This window comes from Schistocerca nitens, chromosome 7, assembly GCF_023898315.1.
Source record: "Schistocerca nitens isolate TAMUIC-IGC-003100 chromosome 7, iqSchNite1.1, whole genome shotgun sequence".
Taxonomy (NCBI): domain Eukaryota; kingdom Metazoa; phylum Arthropoda; class Insecta; order Orthoptera; family Acrididae; genus Schistocerca; species Schistocerca nitens.
In genome coordinates this window covers 188,805,591-188,824,571 of record NC_064620.1, presented here as the reverse complement: position 1 = coordinate 188,824,571, position 18,981 = coordinate 188,805,591, and the positions used below count along the sequence as shown (strand labels likewise).

Genomic DNA, 18,981 nt, shown 5'->3' with positions numbered 1-18,981 from the left:
AACTGTCGCCCAAAAGCGAGGGGCAGGATTTGCAGTGGCCACTAAAATAACAACTGTTTTATGTGTTTTCTTTCATTGTCTATTGTTATATACATGTATGTATTTAGTGATAAATGTATGTATGTGTCTCATGATTAATGCCATGTATTAATGAATGTACAAAAATTCTTTCATGGAAAAATGCACCACTGCAAGCGAGTCAGAGAAAAAGATCCTGAAAGTACTGAGAAACTGTAATGCCTAAATTATCCGAGGGTAGCCAAACCCCGAAATCAGATAAACTAAAGGTAAGACTACAATGTAGTTGTCCCGTTTGTAGAAGCTTAACTCAAGTGAAGTGATCTCATATCGCTAGTGGTGTGCGTAGTTTGGCGTTAGTATTTATGACAGGGCAAAGTTGAGTGTAGATAGTAATTTTTAGTGTGCAATGCATTGTAGGTAAATTACCATATTTTATGTGCAAGTGGCAAAACTGTCAGATCCTGTGTTCGAGTAGGTAATTTATGAATATGGTTAAATTGCGTAGTCAACGTCCGAGCAATATGGATACTGAGGGACAGCCATTAGTTACCGCAGGAAATGTAGAAACTGGTGCATTAAGCAGTACAAGTACTCTCTTTGAGGATATCCCATGTGAAAATGTGGGGGCAGGGGCACAGGAAGTGGTGCACAAGGAGATGTAGATAAAGAAATTGTACCACCCCCAGAAAAGCAGGAACCGGAGAGTGGTAATCTGCCTGGTGGGTATTCACTTCAGGCAATATTAGAGCGTGTGCTGGATTACCAGTCAAAATTTGCGCAACAACAAGCTGAAAGGGACGAAAAAATTGAAAGCTTTCTCACACAGCAAGCTGAGCGGGATCGCCAGCGTGCTGAGTGTGACCAGCAATCGTTATAAATTATGAAAAAATAGATTGTCTGTATGAAACAAAATTATGAGTTGATACCTAAGGCCATGCAGGAGTTGACTGTACAGGTCAACAACCTGCAAATAGCAAACACTAACATTGTAGATGAGATAGGTGCCTTGGCCAACCGATTAGAAAAGCTAGAAATAGATTCCACACAGCTTGTAGAGCAGAAGTGGAACGAATAAGTGACTAAAATTGAAACCGAATTTAACCCATGGTTAGAAGCGAAGGAGAGTGAGGTCGACAAAAATATTGATTCTAAGGTACAAGCCGCCATGGCAGACAGAGATTCCGAATCATTCAGCACTGCAGTAAATAGTCAAGTACAGATTGACATGCAAACCATCAAACAAATACTCAGTGAGGATATTCCGCAGTGGCAAGTGAATATTACCAAACAGATATCCGACTTGGAAAAGGGTTTAGCACAGAGCAGCAAACATCTTGAACATGAAACTATGTCGCCAACAGCCAATGTTTTTGGCAATGCACAAACGTATGCGCGATGCAACAATGGTGAATCTTTAGGCGATAATGCGAAGAGCTGTAGCTTCAGTTTGGAGCACACAGCCTATGTCCCGGAAGCATATCAGTATAGTCCAAAAATATTGGTTGAAGAAAGTTTGATCGAAAATAGGCAGTTTCAAACATTTACTACTGAACGGAAGTCAGTACACCCAGTAGTATTCATAAAAAGCTTTAAAAATATCTTGCCTAGTGTGTGGAACAAAGCACAGAAAATTCAATACGTAATGTCATACATTCAAGGTGATGCAGGGTTGTGGGCTACGGAAGTAGCAGACAGCTGCATGTGATATGAACAATTCTAAAGGTCGTTTTTGTCGAAATACTGGTCACCTTGTATACAAGAGCGGCTAAGAAAAGAAGTGTACAATCCCGAACCGTACTCACCTCGTCTTGGGAATCTGAAACGGTATTTCGAGAAGTATATAACAAGACGCGCTACTGGGATGAGCCTACCTCACCAAGAGACATAATAAGACTCCTAAAATCACATTTACCCATTCATATTAAAGAGAAACTAATACACATACCAGAGAACGACATGGAACATTTCCTGTCTGTTCTAGATTCAACAGACTTAATCCAGGAAGACGCAAAAGCAGCGTGTGATCACTCACGGAACAATGGGTCAGGGTGTAAACATGACAGAAATAATAGTGCACCAAACCACAACCATGGAAATGGTGGGGGCGGTAACAAGCGGCAAGAGCACTTGCAAAATGGTAATAATGGTAGGAGTCAGAACGGGTATGAGCAGCCATCCCATAATAAAAAGCGTCGATTTGATGATTGGTACGATTCCGGACTTCCCGGGATCAACCGCTGGAAAAACACGCGAGGTCAGTGGCATATCAATTACAGTGACAGTAATCGCAATTGGAATCAGAATCAGCAACCAAGCCCAGTACGGCAAGGTAAGGACTGGTACGATAAGAACAGACCACCACTACAAAAACGCGCCTATCGCGCAGTCGTGGCGGCCTAAAAATCAAGACGTACACATAGTAGAGGTCACGGACAATAGCCGTCCAAGTACCTAACAAGCAAGCCATCCAACAAACTAGAATCGGCCACGATATGCTCTCCGTCACTGGCCGAGGGGTGGAGTGAGAGCAACACGAATGACAATAATATGCCTGGAATACATATGCTGCAATACAACGACGGTATCAGTATGGATAAAGATCTACTGACCGAACCCCATGAATGTAATAAAGATAGCAACGAAAATGTGCAAGCTATAATAGAAGCGAAAAGCAATGATTGAATATAATCATCGACACAGGTGCCTCAGTGAGTGTAATGAGTACAGAATTGTTTAAAGCGCTGAGGACAGGATGCAGCATACCGACTTTCCCGGTTAATAATTGCAAGGTGTCTGGAGCTATAAGTGCACAGAGCCAATTAGTTAAGTACCAGGTGCAGGTGGAGATTTGGAAGGAGGGCGAAGCCATAGTGAGCTCATTCCTCATTGTTAAAGGTGGCCTGCATTCTGGGAGTAGATTTTCTCCGTGAGAGGGACACAGTGATCAACCTCTCCTCAGGAAAACTAAGCATAGTTAATAAAGGTAGGAGGATTGAGTTGTCTATGATAAAATTGAAGGAGGTACTTGTGCAATGTTGCAACTGAATTAATATCAAATGAAGGAACCCCTTTGTACTACACCTAGATGATTATTCACATGTGACAGATCTTTATTAACCTAGTATGGAAGATAGAAATTTTGAAACAAATGTTGATGCATTTCAAACCAAAGTACACGAATCTGAAACTTTAACCAACATACAAAAGCAACAGTTAACGCAGCTGCTATCAGAATATACCATGGTATTTACCGACCGACCAGGAATAATCAAGGGGTACCACTATCACATAGAGGTGATGCCCCACAAAACGTACTGTCGCGCATCTTACTCCATCCCTTGGTCGAGGAGGGAAGTAGCAGCTAAAGAGATTTGGAAGATGTTAGAGTGGAATAGCAAAATTATTTATTCAATGACCTATCAGATGTAAATAGTAGCAGTAAGAAGATTTCAATTGTGTTTTAGAGTGTATGTATGTTAGCTTTAAGAAAGTATTTGTGTGTATTTAAAATTTTGAGAAAGCAAGACATAAATAAGTAAGCATAGCATGAAAGTAGAATCAACAAACTGGGCAATAGCATGCAAATTGAAGACTTTGTTTACAGACAATTAGTGTCATTAAAATACTATATGCTCATCAAGCAATGAGCTATCTTTTTGTTGACAAAGTAACGAATAATTTCTTGAATCATTTTTCATTTGTAGTAAGTAAGTACAATTAATGATGAGATTTCATATAGTAATGTAACAGGTGTAATTGTGTTAGAATTAAGGAACCCTGAGAGAGAGTCTCTACTGGATAAAAAATGACTTTATAGTATAAAACAATTATGTGATGTAACATTACTGCCAATAGTTATCTGAGAACGCACTGGAGCAGAATTCAATCAAAGACAAACCTGTTCCGTGTAACTTACGCTTGTATTTATCGAATTCAAGCCTGTGTACTTGGTACATGTCTTTGAATATTAATTACGCGGTACACGAATCAAGTCAATCAACGCGGAATCTACACTGTAGTCCTGTAGGACAGATCATTTAAAAAAAAAATACTAATACTAAATGAAGTATTTATTGAGCAATATGCCCAAGTCCAGCTGTCATGCACATGGTAAAATCTGTTTGCTAGATGGGTGATAACCTGGCAAGCTACACTGGAAAAGGAAAAGAAAACTATGAACCAAAACACACCTTTAAATAATTACAATAAAAGCCATATATGCCTAGTAACAATACTAGAAGTGTGTAATGCCATGGTAAACACAATGGACTCAATATAGATGAGAGTGATTATACTAAGAACAGTTGATATGCATTAAAAATAAACTGCGTGCATAAACAATCTAGGAAAGGACAGAATGATTGGAAAAGAGCACAGGTAGTCCCAGTCTTCAAGAAGGGTCGTCGAGCAGATGCGCAAAACTATAGACCTATATCTCTGACGTCGATCTGTTGTAGAATTTTAGAACATGTTTTTTGCTCGAGTATCATGTCGTTTTTGGAAACCCAGAATCTACTATGTAGGAATCAACATGGATTCCGGAAACAGCGATCGTGTGAGACCCAACTCGCTTTATTTGTTCATGAGACCCAGAAAATATTAGATACAGGCTCCCTGGTAGATGCTATTTTTCTTGACTTCCGGAAGGCATTCGATACAGTTCTGCACTGTCGCCTGATAAACAAAGTAAGAGGCTACGGAATATCAGACCAGCTGTGTGGCTGGATTGAAGAATTTTTAGCAAACAGAACACAGCATGTTGTTATCAATGGAGAGACGTCTACAGACGTTAAAGTAACCTCTGGCGTGCCACAGGGGAGTGTTATGGGACCATTGCTTTTCACAATATATATAAATGACCTAGTAGATAGTGTCGGAAGTTCCATGCGGCTTTTCGCGGATGATGCCGTAGTATACAGAGAAGTTGCAGCATTAGAAAATTGTAGCGAAATGCAGCAAGATCTGCAGCGGATAGGCACTTGGTGCAGGGAGTGGCAACTGTCCCTTAACATAGACAAATGTAATGTATTGCGAATACATAGAAAGAAGGATCCTTTATTGTATGATTATATGATAGCGGAACAAACACTGGTAGCAGTTACTTCTGTAAAATATCTGGGAGTATGCGTGCGGAATGATTTGAAGTGGAATGATCATATAAAATTAATTGTTGGTAAGGTAGGTACCAGGTTGAGATTCATTGGGAGAGTGCTTAGAAAATGTAGTCCATCAATAAAGGAGGTGGCTTACAAAACACTCGTTTGACCTATACTTGAGTATTGCTCATCAGTGTGGGATCCGTACCAGATCGGGTTGACGGAGGAGATAGAGAAGATCCAAAGAAGGCCGGCGCGTTTCCTCACAGGGTTATTTGGTAACCATGATAGCGTTACGGAGATAGTTTAATAAACTCAAGTGGCAGACTCTGCAAGAGAGGCGCTCTGCATCGCAGAGTAGCTTGCTCGCCAGGTTTCGAGAGGGTGCGTTTCTGGATGAGGTATCGAATATATTGCTTCCCTCTACATATACCTCCCGAGGAGATCACAAACGTAAAATTAGAGAGATTAGAGCGCGCACGGAGGCTTTCAGACAGTCGTTCTTCCCGCGAACCATACGCGACTGGAACAGGAAAGGGAGGTAATGACAGTGGCACGTAAAGTGCCCTCCGCCACACACCGTTGGGTGGCTTGCGGAGTATAAATGTAGATGTAGATTATTGTGTGTAGCAGGGACAGAAAATGACTGTTGTATCTGCACCAATATATACGTCGGAATAAGTCAAGTGTTGAGTGACTAACTGTCATAGTGCAGTGCTCAATGAACAATAAATTTACTGTGTGTAAAAACGGTAGTTAGTGCTCCTTCGGAGTTGATTCAAACAAACATCGCTCGACGGAAACATTTAGCATGTGTGAACCGAAACATTTTCGCGTGTTGAGAGACGCTCTGGCAGCATATCAACCATGAGAACAAATGAAAGTGTGTAATACAATGTGTGTGTGATGAACCCTAAGTACCAGGGTCACAATGCGATTCAGTTTTGAAGCAACAAGAAACCCATTATCATGCCAAAGCATCCTGCGCAGACCAGCGAAACGACGGCTTACTGAACAATACACGCTTTTAACCAAGTTGCATTTTCTTCCGCAGCTAATAATCTGTATCCTTAAAGATAGTACACTGTTGTGGAATATTTGTTTCGTGGGTTGTGACGGGGAGCCATGCGGAGAAGCAGAGACGGATGCCGTGCCACCCGCCAGCGGGTCGCGGGAAACAAGTGCAACACGCCGACATTGGCGAATGCTTCGGCGCATTTCACGACTGCGCGGGCGCCACCCCAACACACCGTCGCTGTTACGGCGAGCAGGACATCGACCCCAGCGGTCGTTGGCACGCCACGTTCCAGACGACGCTATGCAACAATTGCTTCGCGCCGCCCGCTCCGTACGACATTGTCGACATTCAACTGAACATTACTAACTATGCCGTTAATGTACTAACATGAAAATGATTTATTGGACACAAAATTACGTGACAAACATTTTTGTTTCTTTAGTTTACTGTGTATAAACTCAAAATATTATTTTGTTAGATGTTATATGTTTTCGTCATATTAGTGAAGCAAACTGACACGAATGCCATACCGTGGTTAAACATTTGTCGTGAGTAATTGTAGAGACAAGTCATTACACTACTGTAAAACTATTTAATGATTGACTTTCAGTGTGACATGGAACACAAACATACCATGAATGTGAAAGAGTGTAGAAGGTACATTTTCAACAAGGGGACTAAAAGTTTAACATTTTGTCATAAATAATCTTTGTTATCTGTGAACATTTGATAAATGCCAACCCTTTTTGATGAACAATCAGACTGCATTTTACTACAAACCAGCAAGATGACCATGGCTCCGGCACAGTTTTCCCATGTTTCCTGACCGCACATAGCCCGAATGGGAGAGCCAGAAAACTGTAATGACCCTGGGACTAGGTTTATGGTCACCTCACAAAGTGTGAGAAAACCATAAGGAGTGTAATTAAAACTATAGTGCAAAAGAGCAAACAAGTGAATAGTGAATATTACAAATAAGGTGACAAACAATGACGAAATGGACATTAGTGGCAGCATATTGCCGAACATTCTTAATGTTAGTCAATTGCTGCCAGGGGGCATTGTAACGTCTCTTAGCAAAAGACATGTTATATGTGGTAAAAAAGAAAAGGAGAAAAGCAATGGGCTGAGCAATACACATACAGGAATTATGTAATGAATGTTCTTTTCTCTTTGAAGCCAGTCTAGGTTGTGTAAAAAGAGTATGCTGCACATATTAAGCTCAAATCCATGATAGTGTCTAAGTTCTACTTGTAGTTGTACTCTTCCTGTCATTATCTGTGATTCCTTGAAACAAATTATTTCACTGGTCTCATCTCATCAATGGACTCTGCTAGGACACATAATAAGGAAACTCAAGGCAAACTCCACCTCTGCAGTGACCGCAAATACACCAACAATACTGTCCCTAGTAGATTTCTACTAAATCCCTCACTCAGAAGGCCTTCAGTCCAAACTCACAGCCAGATGATTCTTTTCTAATGCCAATCAGGCTTCCCCTTGACAAAGAGACACACTTTTTTATGCAGATTAATATGCCATATGTTTTCTATCACTTTTAGGACTTCCAGCAGTGTCTCAAGCAACTTGCAGTGTTGCTTTTCTTTTTGTATAAAATTGTGGTTATTTACTCACTTAAACTGTTATTTACCATTATACTCTTTCTACGTGAATGTGAACTTGGACTGTTTCTTGCAATTTGCATTTGTAGAGAACATGTAATGAGCATTAACATTTTCACATTCCTCATTCATTCATTGAATAAATAAAATAAAATTCTTTAACTCAGTTAACCATTCAAAATATATTTGCCACTTGTGTTTACTAGATATCACCAGATGACAATCAAGTGTCTTTTTCACTCAAATCCAAATTTGAACTGCCTGTATTTCTCCATACCATCACACTTGGAATTTTTTTCTTTTTACAACACATTCATTATTGGCAGATGTCAAGGGATTCAGTGCTCTTCCATGCTTCAGTGTCCAATCTATGGAGCTTTTTTAGCTGCACTACAACAACAAACATTAATATGGAGTGTCCTTTCCATAGATGCGTCGTCTGCTAAATATATACGTGCACATCTACCTTAGGCACCCTCATAATATATACAAAAAATAAGAAAATACATGCTTGGCAGAATTATCAGACAATTCATTCCTTTTAATAAATCTGAGATAAATTTATTGGTTTTTCTTGGGTCCACTTCATCTATCATTTAGTGATATATATATATATATATATATATATATATATATATATATATAACAGAGGGAAACATTCCACGTGGAAAAAATATATTTGTTTGTGTGTCTATCGACCTGCCAGCGCTTATATATATATATATATATATATATATATATATATATATATATATATATATATATAGAGGGAAACATTCCACGTGGGAAAAATGTATCTAAAAACAAAGATGATTTATCTTACCAAATGGAAGCGTTGGTATGTTGATAGAGACACTAACAAACACAAACACACACACAAAATTCAAGCTTTCGCAACCCACGGTTGCTTCATCAGGAAAGAGGGAAGGAGAGGGAAAGACGAAATGATGTGGGTTTTAAGGGAGAGGGTAAGGAGTGATTCCAGACCTGGGAGCGGAAAGACTTACCTTAGGGGGAAACAGGGACAGGTATACACTTGCGTGCACACACACACACATATCCATCCACACACATACAGACACAAGCAGACATATGTAAAAGCAAAGAGTTTGGGCAGAGATGTCAGTCGAGGCGGAAGTATGGAGGCAAAGATGTTGTTGAATGACAGGTGAGGTATGAGCGGCAGCAACTTGAAATTAGCGGAGGTTGAGGCCTGTTTGGTAACGGGAAGAGAGGATATATCGAAGGGCAAGTTCCCATCTCCGGAGTTCTGATAGGTTGGTGTTAGTGGGAAGTATCCAGAACAAGCAACAGTACCTCCATTATGACAGCTGCCACCCATTCCATATCAAACGGTCCCTTCCCTACAGCCTAGGTCTTCATCGGAAACGAATCTGATCCAGTCCTGAATCCCTGAACCATTACACCAACAACCTGAAAACAGCTTTCGCATCCTGCAACTACCCTCCCGACCTGGTACAGAAGCAAATAACCAGAGCCACTTCCTCATCCCCCCAAACCCAGAACCTCCCACAGAAGAACCCCAAAAGTGCCCCACTCATGACAGGAAACTTTCCGGGACTGAATCAGACTCTGAATGTGGCTCTCCAGCAGGGATACAACTTCCTCAAATCCTGCCCTGAAATGAGATCCATCCTTCATTAAATCCTCCCCTCTCCACCAAGAGTGTCTTTCTGCCGTCCACCTAACCTTCGTAAACTCTTGGTTCATACCTATGAAATCCCCAAACCACCTTCCCTACCCTCTGACTCCTACCCTTGTAACTGCCCCCGGTGTAGAACCTGTCCCATGCACCCTCCCACCAACACCTACTCCAGTCATGTAACCCGGAAGGTGTACATGATCAAAGGCAGAGCCACGTGTGAAAGCACCCACATGATTTACCAACTGACCTGCCAACACTGTGAAGCTTTCTATGTGGGAATGACCAGCAACAAACTGTCCATTCGCATGAACGGACACAGGCAGACAGCGTTTTTTGGTAATGAGGATCACCCTTGTGGCTACACATGCCTTGGTGCACAGCCAGGACATCTTGGCACAGTGTTACACCTCCTCAGGCCTAGGTTGTCTTTGACAGAGCCCAGCATTGATTTCACTTGTGCTGGAGGCCGGAAAACACATTTAATCCGGTATTTCTTGAAAATTCTGCCCATCTTAAAAGACACACCACTGACATACGGTAGAAAAACCAACCCCGTGGTGTTCTCTGCTTCTTCAGGCTGTTCTTGAGGTTTGGAGCGTGCTGGTCAAAATGCGTTGTGGAACACTTTGTGTTTGCCCAGAACGGGTACTCCGAGAAGCAGATCCGGAACACATTTCGACCAGCAAGCATTTTCCCATGCCGCGGCGCACTTCCGCAGACCGCGACCCGTTTCTCCAGCAGAGGGCTCTTGTATTCGTCGCTGTCTATGATTGGTCTTTGATGACATTGTGCCCCACTGGCGCCTGCCCTGTTCGAGAAAGCCAGCATATAAATTGGCGAGCTTCTCAGCGACACGACAGTAGCACCTGAAGCGGGCGGACAGTTGTCTCGCTGAAATATTGTGTGTTTCTACAACATTATCCGGCGTAATTCCTGGGAACCTATCAAGTAGATTTTTATTGTCTCATAACGTACAATTTCAAACCATAGGGAGACAGTAGAAGAAGAATGGGTAGCTTTGAGAGAGAAAATAGGGAAGGCAGCAGAGGATCTAGTAGGTAATAAGATGAGGGCTTGTAGAAATCCTTGGGTAACAGAAGAGATACTGAATTTAATCGATGAAAGAAGAAAATATAAAAATGCAATAAATGAAATGGATGAAAGGGAATACAAACATCTAAAAAATAAGATCAACAGGAAGTGCAAAATGGCTAAGCACAAATAGCTAGAGGACAAATGTAAGGGTGTAGAACGTGTATCACTAGGGGTAACATAGATGCTGCCTACAGGAAAATTAAAGAGACCTTTGGAGAAAAGAGACCCACCTGAGTTAAATATCAACTGCTCAGATGGAAAACCAGTCCTAAGCAAAGAAGGGAAAGCAGAAAGGTGGAAGGAGTATAAAGATGGTCTATAGAAGTGAGATATAACTGAGGGCAATATTATGGAAATGGGAGCAGATGTAGGTGAAGACGAGAAAAGAGATATGATACTGCATGAAGAATTTTTTAAAAAATATCACTGAAGGACTGAATTCAAAACAAGGCGATGGGAGTAGACAACATTCTGTCAGAACTAAAGATAGCGTTGGGAGAGTAACCCAAGAAAAAACTCCCCCATCTGGTGACGAAGATGCAGAGACAGGTAAAATACTGTCAGACTTCAAGAAGAATATAATAATTCCAATTCCAAAGAAAACAGGTGCTGACATGTGTGAAAATTACTGAACTATCAGTTTAATAAGTCATGGTTGCAAGTTACTAACACGAATCCTTTACAGAAGAATCAAAAAAATGGTAGAAACCGACCTTGGGGAAGATCAGATTGGATTCCAGAAAAATGTAGGAACATGTAAGGCAGTACTGATCCTATGCCTTCTCACAGAAGATAGGCTATGGAAGGGGGAAAAGCTATGTTTAGAGCATTTGTGGACTTACAGAAAGCTTTTGACAATGTTGACTGGAATACTTTCTTTCAAGTTCTCAAGCTGGTAGGGGTAAAGTGCAAGGAGCAAAAAGGTATTTACAATTTGTACAGAAACCAGATGACAGTTATAAGAGTAGAGGGGCACAAAAGGGAAGCAGTGGTCAAGAAGGGAGTGAGACAGCATTGTAGCCTATCTTTATACTGAGCAAGCAGTAAAGGAAACAAAAGAAAAATTTGGAGTTGGATTTAAAGCCTAGGAAGAAGGAATAAAAACTGAGGTTTGTAAATAATGTTGCAATTCTGTCAGAGACAACAATGGACTTGGAAGAGCAGTTGAACCGAATAGACAGTGTCTTGAAAGCAGGATATCAGATGAACATCAACAAAAGCAAGATGAGGATAATGAAATGTAGTCAAATTAAATCAGTTGATGCTGAGGGAATTAGATTATGAGATCAGAAACTTAACGTAGTAGATGAGTTTTGTTATTTGGAAAGCTATTTTGCTTTCCAAATAAGAAATGATTTTCTTGCCATTGCCAGTCTACTACATTTTATATTCTCTCTGCTTCGACCATTGGTCGAAGCAGAGAGAATATAAAATGTAGTAGACTGGCAATGGCAAGAAAAGCATTTCTGAAGAAGAGAAATTTGTTAACATCGAGTATAAAGTGTCAGGAAGTCCTTTCTGAAAGTATTTGTATGGAGTGCAACAATGTATGAAGCGAAATATGGACAATAAATAGTTTAGACAAGAAGAGAATAGAAGCTTTTGAAATGTGATGCTACAGAAGAATGCTGAAGATTAGATGGGTAGATCACATAACTAATGAGGAGGTACTGAATAGAATTGGGGAGAAGAGAAATATGTGGTACAACCTCACTACACTAGAAGAAGGGGTCAGTTGGTAGGATGCATTTTGAGGCATAAAGGTAGAAGAAGGGGTCAGTTGGTAGGACGCATTTTGAGGCATAAAGGGATCACCAATATAGTACTGGAGGAAAGTGTGGTGGGTAAGAGCAAGAGATGGATACAGAAAGCAGATTCAGAAATATATAGGTTACAGTAGTTACTCGGAGATGAAGAGGCTTGCACAGAGTAGAGTAGCATGGAGAGCTGCAACAGACGGAAGGCCACACCAACAACAAGTAAATATTATCATAGCTATTATTTTACATCATTCTATCACATAACAATACCTTGGACACATTGGTTTGAATGTCTATTGTAAATAGACCTCAAGAATTTAATTTTGGTATTGTTTAAGCATTATTACATTCTTGTGACACGTATCATAGGTTAGCCCTTTCCCACATTGCTGACTCTCCTCCCTCCCATTGAAATATGCTACTATCTTCTCTTACATCAATAGGTCAGAGTCTCAGGGTACAGCCCCAAGTAACACACACACACACACACACACACACACACACACAAAGTAATAAATCTCTCATTTGTAGCTTCATATAATACACTCAGCTACAATATTCATCCCTAGTCATTTAAACAGGCTTAGATCATCACTGCTTGGTACACCTTCCCTCTCCTTTTCCTCTTCCCACATTTTGTACAAATAGGGATACCATTCCCTCTTGAAAATAAATAAACTTTGCCTTTCTAAAATTTCCAGCTACATCTCCATATGCCATAGTATCATGCATGATGCAGAGTATGGTGCGCCACTACTATTCATTTCCTTTCCTGCACAGCAAGGGAAAAATGACTATCTATATGCTTTCATACAAGCCCTAATTTCTCTCTCTTACCTTCATGATTCTTAATCCAAATGTACGCTGACAGTAGTAGAATCATTCTGCAGTCAGTTTCAAAACACAGTCTGCTTCAACATACAGCTCATAAATACAACTGTAAACCATAGACATGCTCTTTCCTTCTCCAACTGAAATCCAAATTTCTGGGTATTATCATTAACTGAACAGCTGATCTTTGATTTTTCATTTTCTGAACAGCTAATAAATATCTTTACTCTTCATTTACTTCCTTTTAATTAGCATGTTATTGCATCTTTAACTTCAACCCTGCTTTTACTTATGTGCAATCCCCATCAACATGGTGCGAGTAATATGGAACATGGTTTGATGTCAGGTAAAGTTTGAAACATTTCTTCTGTAGTTGACTGCTTGCTAAATTATTGTTACTACTCACTAAATTATTGTTACATACTGAAACCAAATGCAATGCAAATCATGGTCCCCTAAAAAAATGTAGTGTCTTTTTTTCCCAGTGTTCTACTGATCATTCTGAGTAACAAATCTGTTTGACATATCAGTTTTATAAAAACCTTTGTCTTACAGTATTTCTCTAACCTGGGGCCTACATTTCTTTCATTATGTTATGGGGCATGACCTATCCCCAGAATGTTTGCTGTTTTCCACCACTCATTTCCCACAATCCCATTCTACTATCCTGGGTGAAGTTTCATACAATACACAATCTGAGTAGACTAGTCTACCTTGACTATAATATTGGTTAGTTGCCATAATACCAGATTTTCACCTTACTTTGCAACGTCCATTTTCATTCTGAAGTTAAACTGACAGTTGTTTGTATTTTACACACATACACACACACACACACACACACACACACACACACACACACACACACACACAAATATGGACACTGTCATCTCCTGAGACAGTAAAGGACTTGGAAGAGCAGTTGAATGGAATGGACAGTATCTTGAAAGGAGGATATCTGATGGAATCAACAAAAGCAAAATGAGGATAATGATGTGTAGTCAAATAGGTGGTGCTGAGGGAATTACATTAGGAAATCAGACACTTAAAGTAGTAGATGAGTTTTGTTATTTGGAAAGGAAAATAACTGATGATGGTCGAAGTATGGAGAATATAAAATGTAGTAGACTGGCAATGGGAAGAAAAGCATTCCTGAGACAGTAAAGGACTTGGAAGAGCAGTTGAATGGAATGGACAGTATCTTGAAAGGAGGATATCTGATGGAATCAACAAAAGCAAAATGAGGATAATGATGTGTAGTCGAATAGGTGGTGCTGAGGGAATTACATTAGGAAATCAGACACTTAAAGTAGTAGATGAGTTTTGTTATTTGGAAAGGAAAATAACTGATGATGGTCGAAGTATGGAGAATATAAAATGTAGTAGACTGGCAATGGGAAGAAAAGCATTTCTGAAGAAGAGAAATTTGTTAACACCTAGTATAATATATTTAAGTGTCAGGAAGTCCTTTATTCGTATGAAGTGTAGCCATGTATGAAATGAAATATGGACGATAAACAGTTTAGACAAGAAGAGAATAGAAGCTTTTGAAATATGGTGCTACAGAAGAATGCTGAAGATTAGATGGGTAATTCACCTAACTAATAAGGAGGTACTGAATACAATTGGGGAGAAGATAAATTTGTGGTACAATCTCACTACAATAGAAGAAAGTGTCAGTTGGTAGGATGCATTTTGAGGCATAAAGGGAGCACCAATTTAGTACTGGAGGAAAGCGTTGGGGGGGAGGGTAAAAATTGTGGAGGAAGAGCAAGAGATGGATACAGTAAGCAGTCAGTCAGTCGGTAAAGTCAGGTAACTGACTGACTGATTTTTATTTAACGTATCTAGAGCGTCTATGAATATTAAAAGTTCATTTACATTCAAAAATGCTGTGATAACAGATTTCTTTTCTGAGATGATTTTTAGCCATGAGATTATCTAAACCTTTTGATCGTGTCAGGTGCCACTCAGTATATTTCTTATAAACTTCCTCATCTCTTGATACAATAATGCGGATCTACTAACTCTAGGGCTAATTTCTCCACTGCACTAGTTGACTAATATTTCTTTTTGAATTTTGCCTTGATGGCTTTCTGTGACTCAAATTCATCACAGCAGCAAGTTTTCCACTCTGCTGCACTTCTGTCCAAGTAACCGAGAACAAAATCTGCCATTTTAGAGTCATTTCGTCTCTTTGGTAATGACTTTTGGAAAGATTTAACAAAATAAGTAGGGTATGTCCATTCGAAGATTAAACTTTGGGAACTGTTTTGTTAATTTGTCCCTGATTTCAACTAAAAGCCTCCAGTAATTCCACACAAATTCGTAACATCTAATTACTCTTTGACTTTTTAACTACTTCTTTAGTTTATTATAGATCTTCGCAAATTTTCCTAAATTCTTCATCTGTTTTCTCCAAATTTCCTTTAAGATACGGTGAACTGATTGATAATGCTATTCTCTTCTGTACTTGTTGTCCTACTATCCCTTTTGCCCATTCCTCCAATGTTATCGAAGTAGAATCTGAGACAACTATCCCATCCAACTCTCCAGTTTGTTTTAACACATTTAGCCTTTGGCTGGTGTCTAAAATTTGTTTGAGAATCCAATCAACTTCCTGCTTGATAAGATTCCTACAATTGATTAATGTCAGTGTTCTCATTTGAACTGTTCATCTACTTCACATCTAACTAAATCACATTGCTTGTTGATTTTAGAAAGTAATTCTTGCTTTAGATTTAAAATTGTCTTCTTTGATTCAGTTATTGTTGGGTCAGTTTAGACTTTTCCTGGCATGACTCGGTAATAGTTTTCAAGCTTGTTCATCCATTTTAAAAACTTTTCCTCAAATTCAGTATTTATTTCTCCCATTTCAGCATTTAGCAGTTTTAATCTGACACAAAAGATTCTCCATTTTTGTGTCATTGTTACTGGCATACAATCCAGATAAAAAAAAAATCAACACCCAGTAACTACTTTTCAGGCTTTCCTGGCAGATCTCTTGCAAATAAACTTCTTGGGTTTGCACTGGATCATATTGTGTGCATCCCACAATATATCATTGATGCAGCTGCTCAACATCTTCAGGTGATGGCAGTTGCTGCTGTCACTGCTGCAAGATGTGACTTTCCTTTATCTTTAAAATACACCAACTAATGTTTTGTGGGAATTTATATACTTCTATTTTTTCCAAACACTCCCCAACATATACATATTCCTGGAACTGTTCATCCATGACGAGTAAGGATAAAACTTGTCCGACAGGCTGCTCTGGGATGTTGCACCATGTTGTCCGCTACTGCATCCTGTCACAGCTGAGGCTCAGCCTAGGATGAGGCCATCATGCACTTTGCTGGGCTGAAGATTAAGATCCACCCATTTTCCCCACCCCTTCCCAATGACAGGCACACTCTCATTTTCTATGGGAAAGCCTGAGGAGTAAGCCCCGACAGGCTTCTTCCCTAAGTCCACCTGCTGTCCCAGCGAGCATTTTCAAGAACTCTTCCATCACTGCAAGTCATCCACGTAAACTCAAAGTCTTAAGATGGCTTACTGTGTCTGCACTGAGCATAATGTTCAATTTCCTTATAGATGCTGCAATCTATATACACAGACCAAAAGATAACACATTGAAAACCCTAATTTAGGTTTTTGTGCAGTCCAGACTTAAAAAATGCTACAGTGAGGAAAATTCAGAACTGAGGAAAATGTTAAAACTGCCCGAAACATGAGCAAAAACTCACGTAATTGGGATATATGATTAAAAATCCCAACCCTCTCCAATAATTTATATAAAATCTGCCCAAGCCAAGGAAATTAAATGTACAATACAATGTTCACAAAATAATTTATGGTAATGAATTTTATGTTCTTAAAAAAACACATATGTGTAACAGCAAGTAAAAACTCATCAAAAAATTGAAATTGGTTATCTTTGTACAAGGTAATGAGCTGTGTTACAATATGCTATGACTAGAAACTACATGTTCAAAACACATGTCTTTGAGAGTTCATCCTTTGTGCTGACCCAGAAAAAATAAAAAATTGATGAACATGTTGAATTAAACCAAGAACATCTCAGCAGCTGACTGGTTAAACCATATGCGGACATCTGCTTAATGACATATTTCGTCACAATTGCTGTTACTGTTTAATGCTTTTCTTATTAGCTGTACCTAATAAGGTGTTCACTGTTAAAGCATTATTTTAGGCTTGATGAGACAAACAGAGATGTGAGAAAATGAGTTTACTTCCCCAATTGACATTACAAGCTTATTGGAAGTTGGCTCAGTGAGTGAAAGAAAGCTCAGATGCTACAGTTTTGCTTCATGCCCTCTTATCACTGCTGGCAATCTTTATGATCTACAGTGAGCAGTGTGTGTGTGTGTGTGTGTGGGGGGGGGGGGGGTCAAAGTATATGAGTTGTGTATGTAGGTATTGCAACTGTAGCGCATGACAGATTTTAACACAAAAATTTTTAAAATGTTCTATCACAAAACCTTGTTTTGTTTCCATCTGATCTCTCTGTCATAGCACATCATCTGCATGAAAAGTATATTTTCAACACTTCACAAAATGCTTTCACCCCTACCTGCACTCCTGTCACTGAAGGGGCACTTGTCGTCTCAACACATTTGGTGGGTGAGCTTATTTTACTTGTGTTAGTGTGATGTGGTGGCTGCACTGGATATATTGTGACTGAACAAGCAGGCAGCCAATAGGAATCCACTAGCTGGAAATGGGTGACATTTCCTTGATTATGACCGAGCATGTTCTTCGAGACTCAGGGTTTGAATTTAAAAGATTGATGATTAATATTGTTGCTGAACATAGTACATCACAAATACATGGAAAATGATAAGACTGGCACAAGAAAAGGTGGTGGCTGGGTCCGTTCATCATGTATTGACTTGGTCTTGTTTTTCCATTACCACTGCAACCTGGCAGTAATTGTATCATAATTGTACAGCGAAGCTAAATGCTGCAAGTTGTGTTGGCAACACTGACTGTGGATTACATCAGCATTTCTTCTCTCATATCTCCACAATGGTTCAAAAATCTCCTTAATTCCACCATCACACATGGTGCGAATCTGTCTTTTCAGCCAATGGCAACTTGTTAAGGTATGTCAATTGTCAATAGGAAGAAATTGTGGGTAGTAATGTAAAAGCAGTGAATTTTTATCATTGATCTTATTGGTTTATCACATGGGCTATGAATTTATGGTGTGGAATGGTGAAAAATGTAAAATTGGAGAATGTAAAATTGAAGTTCCACTGTATTAGGTATTGATGGCATTTACTGCTGTACAGAAATACCAGGTATACCGGTATGAAATAGGCGTTTTTTTGTGAAAATGAAACACTAATTTTGAATTGAAAAGTAAAAACATTTTATTCAAAGTACTGACCATTGCTTTCTATACATTTTGACCACCTTTCTGGCAATTTGTGGACACCACGCCAATAGAAATGTTCGTCTTTTGAAGCAAACCAATCAGATACCCAATTTTCGACTTCTTTGTAGGAATCGAAGTGTTCCTTAGCCAATGCGTGTCCCATTGATGAAAACAAATGGTAGTCGGTAGGGGCCAAGGCTGGTGAATACGGCGGGTGCGATAGCAGCTCCCAGCCAGGTGTTTTGATTGTATCCTGAACCAGTTTTGCTTTGTGTGCAGGTGCATTGTCGTGTAAAAAAATTACTTTGCCATATCTTCTGGCCCATTCTGGTCTTTTTTCGATCAATGCATAGTTTAAATGGATCATTTGTTGTCTGTAGCGATTAGTATTCACAGTTTCACCAGGTTTTAGAAGCTCATGATACACCACACCTTTCTGATCCCACCAAACACAGAGCATTGTCTTCTTGC

General features: G+C 39.6%; 2 protein-coding genes across 2 annotated transcripts in view; one reads left to right on the top strand and one right to left on the bottom strand.

Moving 5' to 3' along the window:
* Positions 1 to 18,981, bottom strand: part of LOC126195528 (dynein beta chain, ciliary-like) — a 930,907-nt gene that overhangs the window by 601,969 nt on the left and 309,957 nt on the right. The gene's annotated exons all lie outside the window — the stretch shown is intronic.
* On the top strand, positions 184 to 6,602 carry LOC126194694 (uncharacterized). Its single transcript, XM_049932914.1, has 2 exons — positions 184 to 287; positions 6,241 to 6,602. The coding sequence occupies exons 1-2, from the start codon at positions 237 to 239 to the stop codon at positions 6,499 to 6,501; spliced, it is 312 nt and encodes a 103-aa protein (XP_049788871.1). The 5' UTR covers positions 184 to 236; the 3' UTR covers positions 6,502 to 6,602.

Coding starts and splice junctions, on each gene's coding strand:
- LOC126194694 (XM_049932914.1), top strand. CDS start 237: ATGCCTAAATTATCCGAGGGTAGCCAAACCCCGAAATCAGATAAACTA. Junction 288..6,240: donor CGAAATCAGATAAACTAAAG/GTAAGACTACAA, acceptor TGTGACGGGGAG/CCATGCGGAGAAGCAGAGAC.